Source organism: Thunnus thynnus, chromosome 10 (assembly GCF_963924715.1).
Source record: "Thunnus thynnus chromosome 10, fThuThy2.1, whole genome shotgun sequence".
NCBI classification, from domain to species: domain Eukaryota; kingdom Metazoa; phylum Chordata; class Actinopteri; order Scombriformes; family Scombridae; genus Thunnus; species Thunnus thynnus.
In genome coordinates this window covers 1,202,937-1,217,997 of record NC_089526.1, presented here as the reverse complement: position 1 = coordinate 1,217,997, position 15,061 = coordinate 1,202,937, and the positions used below count along the sequence as shown (strand labels likewise).

Sequence of the window (15,061 nt, the reverse complement as noted above, 5' to 3'; positions counted from 1 at the left end):
ATTTCTTTCACCTAAGCCTCACATCCTGAAGACGTCCCTCCCTCCCTCCCCGAATAATCCTCCTTGTTCTTCGTCAGTTTGATTAAAATAAATCCTCTCGCAGCTTTCTCGTCCTTTCATTTTCCCAGATCGATGCAGCGAAAACCAGAAACACTCTCCTCCCAAACCAGTGAACGTCCAGGGAACGGACACTGAGACGGTGAAAACATCTGAAGTGGAGCAGCTGAGTGGACGGACAATACACATGCAGAGTATAAGAGAGGACAGAGGAGACTGTATCTGCTGGGGGGGGGGACAATCCTGAGGACCTTTTTGACTCTGTTGTGACTCGGGGTGTGTCCGAACACAAATACATTATTCAGCAAAGCACAAATTGTGGGTTTTATATGACTATTTGTTTCATACAAATATTTTAAAATTGTTTGTTTTCTTTGTTACCAGCGTGCAGGTCGGTTACATCACTATCTCAGTGTCTCTCCTCTGCTCCGCTGTGACGTCTATCAGCAGGTCTCAGTGAGGGGAGTCACATCCACCTGCTACATGACGCACATTTACTAATTTGGACATCAGTCCTGGAGTTGGGGGTGTTCCCCAGAGATAAAGCTGAACTACTGACACAAAGTGAAGTGCTCTCAAGAGACTCTCCATAACCTGTTGTTCCTCTTCTCCTTTCCACAAAGTTAGGTTGTAAAAAAATAGGCAATAAATGAAAAGTGCAAAACAAGAATCACCTTTGAAGTTCTTCTACATGTTACAGGCTGTGCTGTCTGTGTGTTATGGGTGTATAAATAGGTAGAGGTCTGTCTGCAATGAGGTGATGAGTCAAGTTTCCACTTTTATTGATTACAAATACAAACAATTTTGCTGCCTCAACAAATACAGATACTGGGATCTCTGCACATCATTAGTAGTGACATCAGCCATCTTCTGTCTGCTGACAGGAAGAGACTTAACAGACTGGTTCAGAAGGCAAACTCTGCCCTGGAGGTGATGGGAGGATGATGCAGCTCCTTCACCTGCAGTGTTTGGAGGAGACTTTCCAGTCAACACTGCTCCCAGTAGACCAAATAATGTGACTTCAGCCGTTGAGTCTGTTTATTTATTCATATCTTGCTTTTTTACTGATGTTATCCACCTTTGCTGCTGTAACACTGCAGATCTCCGCTGTAGGATTAATAAAGGATTTTCTTCTTCTTCTTCTTATTTTCTCACTGTAATATCACACCAGATGGTTTCAGAGTCAAAGTTAACGTCTCCGACTGATCATCTGTGTTTTCTACTTTCATTTTTCTTGTTCTTCTTTGTTTTTTTTGTCCTCATCAGAGCTCAGAGGTCTCATTAACATCTACTGACTTCCATCTAATTACACGTTAATCACGGTGCAGTTTGTCTGACAGGCGGCAAAATATTCACATCATAGAGAAACAAACCAGAGCAGGAAGGTCATGTAAAGACTTCACAGTGATTTTAGGTTTAATTTCAGTTTGTGGATGAAAACACTGAAGGAAAAAAAGGAAATGAAATACGGCAAAAAGGTTTTTATGCATGACTGAAGTTAAAAGGTTTTTATTAAAGAAAAACTTCCAGTAGCTGCTTCCTCTTAAAGACTTTCAGTCCGACAGAAACACAAAAAATAAAGAACAAAACGAGTCATCAGGTTAAATAACGTAAACGTAATAAATTATTATTCCGTCATCGCTTTGTGTGCTTTTAAATGTATCGTTCTTACTGTATTTATATGTTGTAGGTTTGGAAAATCATACCTGTTTATGATATTAACTGGATTTTGTGTTTACTGGTTTGTCGTCTGAGTCTGTTGTTTGTATTTATTGTTGTGCTTAATTTGAATGTATTTAAAACCTTCATACGACCGACTAGATGTCTCTAGTTGATGGAAATCCATCCATCTCCAAACATCAAAACAGGAAAAATAAGTTTTTATGATGAAAAAACAAAAAGACAAATATTTTTGTAAAGCAGCGTCTGACTTTATCTGATGAGGTCGAGAAACAAAACTGACAAGTTAATGTGTGATTATTAAAATCTCATAAAGTTCAATCAACTGTAAACACAGCTGATGTCGATCAGGAGGAATTCAAATTACACAAATAGTTTGAGATCGTTAAAGACTTTAATCAGGATGAAACAGCCGACAGACTTTAAATCCAACTGAGAGACAAAAACAACAGAAGATGTTTGTGTCAGCTGATCAGATTATTACACAAACTGACTGAAGGTTTCACAGCAAACAACAAGATTCGTCTGGAACGTCAGATCATCCTGATGCCATAAAAAGAGCATCAGACACAAACGTGTGTGTGTGTGTGTGTGTGTGTGTGTGAGTGTGTGTGTGTGTGTGTGTGAGTGTGTGTGTGTGTGTGTGTGTGTGTGTGTGTGAGTGAGTGTGTGTGTGTGTGTGTGTGTGTGTGTGTGTGTGTGTGTGTGTGTGAGTGTGTGTGTGTGTGTGTGTGTGTGTGTGTGTGTGTGTGTGTGTGTGTGTGTGTCACCTGTCAGTAAAGTGAACTCAGCAGGAAGCTTCATCACGCTGTCGGGAACCAAAGCTGAGACGTTCTGCTTCATGGCTTCATATCTAAAAACTGGAACTGTGGCAGAAGAAGCTGAATAACATCAAGAGTAAAAATAGTAACTTCAGAGCTTCACTTTTTATTTCAGCCTTCAGTGAATTCAGTGGTTAAAACAAATGAAATGAAAAACTCTCTTAAGAACACAGCAGCTCTGTGGATCAGACTAAAACATCTAATAGATCAAATGTTTGGTGCAGACGTTCGTGGCTCCCAGAGGATGAATCCTGCTAACGTTACAGATACTGGGCTCTCTGCACATCACTAGTGTTTAGTGCCAATTAGTAAATGTTAGCATGCTAACAGGTTAAACCAACACAGGGAGCAAGGTAAACATTATACCTGCTAAACATCAGTATGCTAGCATTATCACTGTGAACATGTTAGCATGCTGTTAGCCTTTAGCTCAATACACAGCTGTGTCTAAACAGCCTCACGGAGACGCTAGCACGGCGTCTATCTACTGAAATACACGTACGTAATAATTCAAATACACACAAAAACAATAATTATTACCATTTATTATAGTTTTAGCTGATATTACAGATTACAGTTTACCTGTAAAGTAACAATAATATATACATAATATTATTCTTCAGTACATGAAATAATGTTTATATCTCATCATTTACAGCAGCAAAGACTTTTAACTGAGGCAAAATGTTCACTGACAATTGATTTCATTTGTTTTCTTACAGCATCGATTCATAGAAACTAAAGCTTGATGAACATGTTTTATGATTCTGTTCAGACACTCGGAGCTCGTGGACGTCTCGCAGTTCACTCTTAAGACTTTGTCACATTCTGTTTTATTACAATAAGCACATTTATGATAAAAGGAGGAGAAAAAGACAGAACATAGAGTCTGGTGGAGAGACACAGACATACAGTCAGTCAGACAGGTGGTCTGTCGTCCTGCAGCTGTCTCACTCTCTGCAGCTCTTCTTCATAGAACAGCAGCTGGTCCACCTGGAAACCGTCTTCAGGTTCGTCCACCAGACGGCTCGCAGCCTCTGTGACGTCGTCCTCCCCGTCCTCCCCATCCTCCCTGCTCTCCCCATCCTCCCTGCTCTCCCAGTCCTCCCCGTCCTCCCTGCTCTCCCCATCCTCCCTGCTCTCCCCGTCCTCCCTGTCCTCCCAGTCCTCCCCGTCCTCCCTGCTCTCCCCATCCTCCCTGTCCTCCCTGTCCCCCTTGTCCTGCTGCAGCCTCCTGGCCTCCTTCAGGTTCTCATAAAGCTTTTGGAAGACGTCTGAACCCAGCCGACGACAGACAGACCTGCAGAGGACAAACACAGATTTAAACATCATTTAAACACTGATCTGCCTTCACTGTAGTTAAACTACCAGCTGAAAAAACTGTTTACAGGAAGCAACACTGACTGTCGATCAGAGACGGACATCAATTACTCAAAAATGCTTCGATTCTCTGAAAATGTTTCCAAATAATTTCCTGACTATGAATATCATAAACATGGCGATCACGTAGATAGAAGTGCAGGTTTGTGTGTTTTGTCTCTGTGGTAAACACGACTGTTTCAAATATTCAGCAGCTTTGACCTTTAACCTGCTGAATATCGTCCTCTATCTCTTCCTCCTCCTGTTCTTCTTCTTCCTCCTCTGACTGACAGCGCCGAGTTCAGGACGGTTGACTTCCTTCCTGTTTATCTTCGTCCGTCACAGGTGTTTGACTCTGTGTTTCAGCTCCTGTCAGCAGGTGATCCAGGTGCTTTTTCTTCTTCTCTCTCAGTGTGACAGACAGCAGCTCTCTGCTCGGCTAACATCACTGTGATCATCTTTTATTTGTTGTTGTTGGAAATGCTTTCAACTGTTGTCTCTGTTCAAAGACTAATATTCTCATCTGAAGTTTACTGAGACTGTTGCATTAAAGCTCTGAACAAATTAAACTTCCAAGAAGAGAAAATGAGTCTGTGGGATCATAAATCAAACCTTCTCTATTCACACCATCAGAACAAAAGCTGATGATTTATTGATTTTTTTCAGAATTCCTCATTTTCTTCTCACAAACTCTCTCTGCAGAAAAAACCGTGAGCAACATCAGGAGGATTAATGTCTGAGCTGCAGCTTCAGTGAACAAACTGCCACCAAACTTCACACAAAGAGAGAAAAAAAATGATGTTTGGACACATCAACATTTCAGCGTCTCAAATGTTTCTGCATCAACATTATTTCTGGAGTAGACAGTTTCTCTCCGATAACTTCCTGAAGTCTCTGCTGGTTTCCTGTTTGTCACACAAGCATTAGTCCAGCACATAAACCCTCGTTGTTACACTTCAGTGTTTGTACGGATGAAACAAACCAGATATAACGTGTTGATCAGTGAGCTTTAGAGGTAACGGGGAAACAGTTAGCTTAGCTGTCTTTATGCTAAACTAATCTTCATATTTACAGCAGAGGAATCAATCTGAACATCTAACTAGAGTCAAACTTCCACTTTGATAATGAATGAACCTGCTCAGTGAAGGTGCACATGTTGTTAATAACTTGTATGGTGCGACTCCCACACTGCAGTGAAACTACTGCTACGTTTGAACAGGACACCTGAGAACAAAGAATCACATCCAGAGAAAAACCAGAGACTCACAAACACTGAGCTGGTTTTTATGGTTTCCTCCTCTGTGGTTTATGAGCAGCTCAGTGCGAGCTGACAGCCTTTAATTCCCACAGAGAGCAGCTGTGTGTGTGTGTGTGTGTGTGTGTGTGTGTGTGTGTGTGTCGGATGCTGTTGCCATGGTGACGAGCTCACCCTACTTGAAGTGGAGAGCACCGGGTTTTCTCCTTTTTATTAACCCATGCCATCTGACCAATCAGATAACTCAATTTTTTTACCATCTGCCAATCAGAGGAGAGCAGTAGGTTGAGTATAATAGAATCAGAAGAGCTGAATGGAAAAAGTGAATAAAATAACCATAAAGAGTTAGATTGATATGTTTGTATGTAGATGAGCTTTTGCTTTTTAAGTTTACGAGCAACAGACGTCCCGCCGTCACCGTACGTGACGCGTGGAGTTCCTCAAGGCTCAAACCTCGGGCGTCTTTTAATTAACACTTACATGCTTCAATTAAAGCAGATTATGTAAAATAATCAAATTAACTGTTGAAATTATGCAGACGACGCCCAGATTTACCTTTCTGATCGATGGTCGATGGTACAAATACATCTGATGAATAAACTGTGTGACGTTATTGTCCTGTTAGCGACCGAGCTAAGCTAAGTCTGCTAACCGACCACGGCTATGTTTGTTAGCTTGAAGAGATTTATATTTATTTATTTTCATCATTTTCACAGCAGACATTTTGACTTGTCAAAGCAGGAAAAGCAACCAGGTGGAATTAATAACATTAATGATTCAGACGAGCCAGTTAGAGGCTCTGGAGTTGACACGCTGCTTACTGGGACACTTCATGAAATGAAGCCATCGTTAGTGTTATTATTTACGCCTGTCAACAACAACCCAGATAGCATATGGAAGTGGACCACTTCAGGCAGTGATGCAGCACCGCTTGTCTTCTTCTGGCCCGAAACGGTCCACATGTAAAATAGCAAACATGGCCCAAATATCCCAAATCGAATGTGGAGCTCTCAGGTATGTGTATTCTGGATGTGGGCCAGTCCTGGTTTATCTGGTTTGTTCCTGGTTCCTGGAGCAGACCGCCCAAATACGGTCATTCCACGCGGCATGTGGGCCGGATGAAAGTACCAAATGTGTCGGGTGTGAGCTGCATCTGGCAAGTCAAAATGTCTTCAGTGAAAATAGTAACTTCAATAACTTTTCAGTAACTTTTTACTGAATGAAATGATGTGCAGTGGTGAAGTTAGCGGTTAGCTCACCAATCATCTCCTGAGATCAGTCGCTACGTCACCAGACCGCCGGACACGTCGGCTTCATGTAGACGAGCAAATGTGACTCTGTGGTGTGAACGCTGCTGAGGGACTGAACGAATCAATGACTGAATGTGTCTGAACTTTCAGCTAAACAGAAAAAAAAAAAAAACTTTAATTGTCTTTTGTGAAAAAAAGACAAAGGGTTGAAAGTCAGCACTCATCTCCTCTCTGTCTCTGAGAAACATTAAAGCAGTCTGGAGTATCGGTGTAATTTCAGTCTCAGAGTTCAACTTTAACAGCCACTTCAAATCAATAAAGTCTGTAAAATGTCATCTTCAAACAACAAGAATCAAAGGATTCATGTCTGCGCATGATTAGAGAAACTTTAACTGTCTCCTCTCAGGTTCTCTAAACAAAATAACTTCCACTCATCCAGACGGCTGCTGCTGATCCTAACGAAGACCAAGAAAACACATCAGAGACGCCACACAACAACAGACCCGAGGACAGTTACTGTGTCACCAAAATATAGTCAATAACAACAACATCTTTTCTGCTTCTTGGTCATTTCCATGTGTGTTGAGTTTCTGCTCTTTTTGGCATGAAAGTACTGAACACACTGACATTAACGGCAGCACGCTTCATCAACAGGAAGCCCACCGCGTCCTGCCTCCCTCTCTATTAAAGAACTAGGTTTAGTGTTATTATTGCTTCATGATAGACTGCAGGTCAGAATATTTGATTTGTTGATTGATTGGTTTGTTCTGGAGATGTTTTCTTTCTATAAGCTGGTCTCTGCAGATGCTCAGCTGTGTTTATGAAATCCTGTTAAATCACAGCACAGCTCGTTATACTCATTATGATCTTTCTACAGATTGAATATTGTTACATCATCCTTATATTTTAATCAGTTATACATCTGTGAGACAGTCGCATCCTGCTCAGGTCACCAAAATACAACTTTTAAAGCATCAGTCTGGTGTTACTTTATATTTTTCTTAAAGGGAACATTTTTTACTTTTTGTGGTTTTCTGTTATTTATTTTCTTGTTCTGATGTCGGATGTTAAACATGAGGTGACTGGAGGTGAATGTATGTAGGAATGCTGCCTGCAAGTCAAAGCCCAGGGCTTTAACCTGTACTTCCTCCTCGTGATGACATCAGATGGTTCTCACATGCTCACAAATAGCCGTCTGTTCTGTAGGTTTTGTTGCTAAGGTGGTTGCTAAGGCGGTTGCTAAGGTGTTTCCATGTGTTGTTCAGCTCCAACATGTACGGATGGATTTGAGAAGTTGAAGTTGACATTTGGAGTAAAGAAGGAGAAAAAGAAGTGAAATCCTGCTACTATAGTTTGTTTACGTAGCCTCCGGAGCCGGAGGAAGCTTCCTGAAGCTGACCAATCAGAACAGAGTGGGCTCATCAGGAGGCGGGGCCTTAAAGAGACAGGAGCTAAAACGGCCTGTTTCAGACAGAGGCTGAACTGAGGGGCTGCATAAAGGACCAGTAGAAGATAAATAAGGAGTTTTTAACTGGAAATCATGCAAAGATATTCCAGTAGAGCCCCAGAATATAAATACAGAGCTGGAAATGTGCAGAATATGTGTCCTTTAATGTTAAAAGTCTCATTAAAAGACTCAAAACAACATTTTCCTCCTTCTCTGTGTCTCTCAGTGTCTCTTCCTTTTGAAGATGTAAATCTTTAAAAACAGCTCACAAATATATAGTTTCAAAATATTAATTTCCTCAAACAGCTGGTCGCTGTAGTTTTAACAGGAGGAAACAGTGTGTTTGTTGGGGATTATTTTTCAGCGGTGGATGAATCCACAGCAGTCGGTTTGGTGTTTTTATGTGTTTTGCTGCAGGATGATGATCTGTGGATCCATCTGCAGTTTATAATGTGAGTTATGTTCTGTGTGTGTGTGTGTGTGTGTGTGTGTGTGTGTGTGTGTGTGTTCATTCATTAGTTAAACTCTGGCACACCTGTAACAGCAGGTGAGAGCTAATGAGACGGTGAGCGAGGGAGTGAATAAATGAGAGAAATAAACTGTTTGATGGATTTAGGTTTTAATTTGTTTCTACTGTATTCCATCATGCTGTGACTTTACATTTAATTCCTGTTTGTCCAAATATTTGTTCTCTATTGTTGTTTTTTGGAGGGAAGATCTTTGTTTCTGCTCGCTGGGTGTTTATTTTCATTTTAATCTGCACAAACAAACTGAATCTGCTTCATATCACACTCGGATCCACAGCGATAGGCTGCGGCTCCGGGGAGGATCTCTTCTCTGGAATAATTGGATTATTTTAAATTAAACTTTCACAGACGCTCACAGAGACACGGAGCTTAAATCTGAGCTGATACCTCGAACCAGAAAGACAAAACTCAACGATGTGCAAAGTCAGAATCAAAGTCGAACTTCGGGTCATTTTTACAGTCGTGTTCAATAAAAATATAGTCAAATATAGTCCAGAGACGAGTCAGCAGAGACAGAACAGGAAGTCACTCCTAACTGGACGAAAACCTTCGAGGTGACTTGTTTTTGATTCAGATTTTAGGACCAAGAGTCAACTTTCTTCACTCCAGAATGACTCCTGACTCTGTATCCAGGAGCTCCAGAGGAGTCCTGACCTGCTGGGAAACGACGTTCAGAGAGAGGAGAGATGTGAGATCAGACTATATGAACACAATCATAATGAATCTACTTCATAACAACAGGAGGAAACTATTTCTGTGAAGTCGGATCTTATTTTTTATTGAGGATATTTCAAATAAACAGTGGAGGCTATAATATTAATAATAATATTTAAGAGATGTTCTTATTGTTATGGTGAATTTCTCGAGACTGTGGAACAGCAACATGTCTCTGTCTAATCTGTAGGCACAACAAAGCTGCTGTAGAGGAGCCGAGAGGTCTGAGAATATGGAAAATACACTCCAGGAACACAAAGAAAGACAGGAAGTGACATCATGACTTTGGTGAAGTCAAGATGTGAAGACATGGCGAAGCTTCTCCTTTTCAGTCCCGACTTTAGTTTCACAGAGGTAGGATACACTACTACACTACTACTTCCTCTGACGGGCAGGTTGGGACCTTGTTAGTAGCCGCTCAGCGTATGAATGTGTGTGAATGGATGAATGTGATCTGTAGTGTAAAAGTGCTTTGAGTGGTCAGAGGACTAGAAAGGCGCTATACAAGTACATCCATTTACCATTCACCTGGTGGCAAATACATTAACTACAGTTTGCTAGCATGTTATCGATGACTCACTCTCTCAGACGGTGGATTCTGGTCTCCAGCAGGCTGCTGTTGATCATCGGGGGCCCCTGAGGGGTCTGAGGGCTCTGAGGGGTCTGAGGGGTCTGAGGGGTCTGAGGGGTCTCAGGCTCCGGTGGGTCTCCTGGATTACAGACAGGAACAAGAGAATAAAGACACACCTGAATGAAACTGAGTTAATGATCATATTCCATTAACACTCTGCTCTATATTCTGTCCTCTCTGCTTCCGTTAATAAACAGAGTGGAGAGTCAGTGGAGTCGATGGAGGTGATCTAATGGGATTATAATGGCAGGATATCTGCTGCTGCTGCCAGAGTATAAACTCACATTATTCCTCCATCTCTGCTGACTCCCAGGAGTCTGGTTTTCTGGTTTCCCAAAAAAGTTATAAAACATATCTTCTAATCTGCTGATAAAACAGAAATATGAGCTCAGAGCAGGAGAGGAGACGGAGACAGGAAGTCTTCTGACTTCTGACTCTGAAAAAGTCAAGATGGGATCATCCTTAAATGAGACATGTGAGATGAAGATGTTTGGAATCTCGACAGGTTGAGACTCTTAATGATCTTTGAATCTTAATGAGCTCAGAATCTTAACGAGGCTCCTGATTATGAGAAGCTCGGAGCTGCAACGAGCTCTGAACGTTAACGAGCTCTGAATGTTAACGAGCTCTGAATGTTAATGAGCTGATGACCTCACAGCGATGATCACAGTTTCTGCTGCTCACCGACACTTTAACTGCTTTCACCAGTTCACTAACTGTTATTCCTCATGTAACCATCCGGATCTCACACTTCATCTGACAGTGAAGTGCAGACAACTGAAGCGTCTCCAACACTTCAACTGACATTTCTGAACTGAATTTACCACTTCAGTCAACTGACGATTTAACTGCTTTCACCTCTCACACCCTCAAAAGACATTTAAACTATTTTTATCTCTTCTTTTCCTTCAACAAATGTCTTTCCAACTGCTTTCAGTTCCACTTCCATCTATTGTTCTTTAAGTTATTCTGTTTTCAGTAATTACACTTCAACTGGTACGTTAACCTGATTCGTTGCTCACATTCACACTGAAACTTCATCTTTCAGCGCTTCCACTTACAGCACGTCAACCGACACTTCAGTTGCTTTCATCCAGAACTACTTTAAAGCTTCAGTGCAGGACTTTTGTCTCCCCCTTCTGGCAGTGAGAGTAATTACAGAAACACTGTTGACACGTGTTTACGTCATAGACTCTGCTGTTAAATTGTTAAATTGTTTTGAGCGTCACACAATGATTCATTTCATTATCAGCATTTGATCCATTCGGTCCGATAACAACAGCTGCACAATTAAATTATTTTATCCCCATTCAAGTTAGCACAGAGCTAACTGGAAGTTAGCCGCTCCGCCGGTGGAAGTCTCTACTGAGCATGCTCAGTATGATTCATCCAGCCAGCGCTGGAATGTCAAACCCAACACCAGGTTAAAAACTCTGTATACTGTGAAATACAGAGAGATTTATCTGGTGGTGAAAGGTTTAATCAGTAATGTGTGAACTTGTTTGGTTCATTTATATGTAAATGTTCGGCACTGCAGGTTTAAGTCAACTGACACTTTACTACAATTTATCATTTATCAGTGAAACTTCAATGTCAGATTTCAACTATTTCAAATGTCTAAAGTGCAAACTGTCAGCAGTGACAGCAAGTATCTTTTCTAGATGATATTATTGATTAATGTGGTTGTAATTCTTAGTTGTAACAAAACTTAGTTTTTAAATGCAACGAAGGTCTCTGTGGCCACCAGAGCGCTCCAGCTTCAGCTTTAATGTGAGGGGAACATGTGGAAACTACATAAAACACATAATGACAATAATATATCATCAAACCAAACATCTAGATATGCAAACCGAGGCCTGCACATTGCTCACAATATAAACACAATGAAAAATGATAGTGAATACGTTTAATTAATAATAAGAGCAGTGATAATCACAATAGTGATGATAATGCCTTTAATTAAACCCATTGCAAATCTCTGATGCTGCAGTTTAAAGACGTTCAAATTCAGACTGAATCTTATCTGTTCAGTTCAAACTGATCCGCTGAATAAAAACAAAGCTGCTGCTGTTTTCTTCAGGCTTCAGTCTGAAACACCAACGCAGCACAAAGTGAGTCTGAGCTGCAGTTTAACAGCTAACGACGGGGCAGTAAATCAGGATAATGGCCTCTGAGCTGCTCCGGGTCTTTTGTCCATTTACAAGAAGCTAAATATCAGAGGATTTAATGGCTGTGTATCAGTGCTGAGGCTGTGGTCCGTTACCGAGGGTCCTTGAGGGAACAATAATCCCAGCGTAGCTTAACGTGAACAATGACCTGACCATGAGGACAAGAAAATGTGCTGAACAGGTTTCTTCAGTTTTCATTAAAACACAGAAGGAAACAACCAGCAACAAACATCTGACCTGCAGGTAGAAACATAGACGTCAGCAGTGAGTCTCAGCAGCAGTGGAGATAAAACTGTAAAGTTTGTCCTGACGGTGGCGCTAGTCTAAAGAGTTCATCCTCTGAGAGGCGGGAATAAGATCAGGACATACTGTATGTACCTCGTTTACACCTGGTATCTGGATGTAAATGTTCAGCTGTAAATGCACTCAGTTCTTTATTAAGCACACAGCTCAGGGGGGTCGACAGCACATAAAAAAACAATAAAATATACATATACAATACAATAAAGTAAATAACTCACAACACATTGTGATCAGATCAGTCAGACAACATCCAGAGGTGTTCAGGCTCGCACTGTAAATACAATCTGTACAGCGTGACGTCACTAAGTTGAAAGGTCACCTAGCTCCGCCTCTTCCTGCCAGCTAACGTGAGCTCCGTAAAAACTCCAAGTAGCAGCAGCAGCAGCTGGAAGTCTTCCCTCATAAACCGTGAATGACCTCCGTTCATGGCAGCAGTTTCTTTGATCTGGGACACGACATGTCTGTTGACGACACCACCAGCTCTGCACGAGTCATTTACATACTGAGATGTGATCAGAGTGCGAGCACAACTGAGAAGACAAGAACACATTTAATACCAGGAATATAAGCTAAGATCCATTGATCAGATATCATTATACAGATACAGATCATGTTACAGTTTTTCTCAATTGATAAGACTCATCTCTTGAAATGACTCTCCATTTCCCAAAACCCTAAACACAGATGCATAACTGCACACTCAACTTCACAAACTTCACAAACTCTCCACTCAGAACCATTTAATCTGACATCTAAACCAAACTTTGCCTCCAGACATCAAATACACAAACACAACAAAACCATCATTGATCACTGCTGAGATCCGTTCAAAACACGACTGTAAAAACCGGATACTGCAGTCAGTGATGGTGCTGATGCTCTTTACATCACAATATACAGACGCATGCTGTGTCTCAAATCACATACTTCTGTACTTACACTTTTGAGTGCATAAGTGCGTTCACACTGAGAAGTATGGAAAAATGCACTGTGAGAACCCGGATGGTGCACTCAAAACGGTCAAAAAGTTGAGTGTGCAACTATGGACACTTCTCGCCCTAGACGGTCACCATCTTGGCTACGTAGCAGAAGGGGAGGGACCACTTTTCAAACTGGAAATGGCGGCCAAGTATGTTGTAACTACAGTGAACATCACCGCATTATACAAATGTAAGTTATACGTGTGTTTTTTAGCACTAAGCACCACTATACTGTTGTTGGATATAAGCCATCAGTATGTTTTTTGGGTTCATTTAGCAGTCTGTAATGATTTGGTAGTGTGAATGATAACGTGAATGCTAACGCTAGCTAATGCTAATTTGCGATTGTCATTTCCAGTAAGTGCACAACACACTACCCTGTAGAAATTCACGCACAACGCCAGTAAGTACATAGTGTACACAGTGTACTAAATGAAAGTGTACTAACAGAAGTGTGTGATTTGAGACACAGCTAGTTTCAACATTTTTAATTCCTCAGTGTACTGTAGTACATGTAGAGTAAATGAAGTAAATGTAAAAATATGCAACTGATACAGAAAGTAGAATACAATAAAATAATTTCCATGTATTTATCAATGTAAACCAATAAAAAAAAACAGTTTTTGTGTACATAAAGAAAGAAATCACATTTATTCTGCCTCAGGTCTTTGTGGGTGAGCTGACCTCTGACCTCTGTTATATCTCTATCCTGAGCTTCTGATTGGTCTGTGAACAGTTTGGACTCTCAGGGGAATTGTGTGTTAATTGTGTTCCAGCTGTGATGACTTGAGTTAATGATATTTAATACCAGCAGCTTTCTAAACGAGCACATGAGTGAAAACAGGGGAACAGTGTGTCTGGTGTTTAGTTAATAGTTCAGTCATAGAGAGAAACTGTAACACCAGATGGAAACATATCCACCGCTGAACAGACCAACCAAATCATGTCATTTGGTCACAATGATAATGCTGACATCAATGCTAGTGCATTTGACATTAATGATGACATCATTAGCGCCCAGCTACATTGCTGAGTTATTACTCCCCTACAAGGATGATAATGACACACATCAGCCTCACACCACGTCTACATTAAGCCGGATGAATTCTAGGACGACATGAGTCCACAGCAGGAGCTTCAGCTCATTTCTGCAAATAACCTCCGTCTTTTAAATCACAAATGGGTAATTCTCCTCCTACTGGGCATGTGCAAAAGACAGACAGAAATCCAGTGAAGAACAAACAGTATACTGTTTCCGTTCTGCCAAGTATATCAGGCATGAGGAGGGGGTGGTTAGGGTTGGGGTTAGGGGTTAGGTGTAGGCATGAGGAGGGGGTGGTTAGGGTTGGGGTTAGGGGTTAGGTGTAGGCATGAGGAGGGGGTGGTTAGGGTTAGGGTTGGGGTTAGGGTCAGGTTTAGGCATGAGGAGGGGGTGGTTAGGGTTGGGGTTAGGGTCAGGTTTAGGCATGAGGAGGGGGTGGTTAGGGTTAGGGTTGGGGTTAGAGTTAGGGTTAGGGGTCAGGTTTAGGCATGAGGAGGGGTGGTTAGGGTTGGGGTTGGGTTTAGGGGTCAGGTTTAGGCATGAGGAGGGGGTGGTTAGGGTTAGGGGGGTTAGGGTTAGAGGTCAGGGGGGTGTCGTGTAGGGTTAGGGTAAGTTTACCATCTAGACTCTTCTCAGTTTCGCAGTTTCTTCTTCTTCTTCATCCAATGAAACGCTGCGTTTCTGCCGCCATCAGTTCTATCGGTGATCTGACGGCGTTTCTACAAAGCTCAGTTTTCTCTGAACACACAACAAACACCAAGCCGACTTTTTCACGTCTACCCACTCTGGAGGATGTTTTGGAAAAGCTCTGTTTTAGTCTGGATGGA

The 15,061-nt window shown here is 41.6% G+C and overlaps 1 protein-coding gene across 4 annotated transcripts in view; it reads right to left on the bottom strand.

Moving 5' to 3' along the window:
• Window positions 1–2,321: 2,321 nt before the first annotated feature.
• nek11 (NIMA-related kinase 11) overlaps window positions 2,322–15,061 on the bottom strand; it is an 85,961-nt gene continuing 73,221 nt past the window's right edge. For all 4 annotated transcript variants that reach the window (XM_067600303.1, XM_067600302.1, XM_067600305.1 and 1 more), the window contains 2 exons: window positions 9,691–9,820; window positions 2,322–3,858 (listed from right to left, as the gene is read on the bottom strand). In XM_067600303.1, coding sequence (XP_067456404.1) covers window positions 3,477–3,858; window positions 9,691–9,820 — 512 coding nt within the window. In that variant the 3' untranslated portion in view covers window positions 2,322–3,476. The remainder of the gene's footprint in view (window positions 3,859–9,690; window positions 9,821–15,061) is intronic.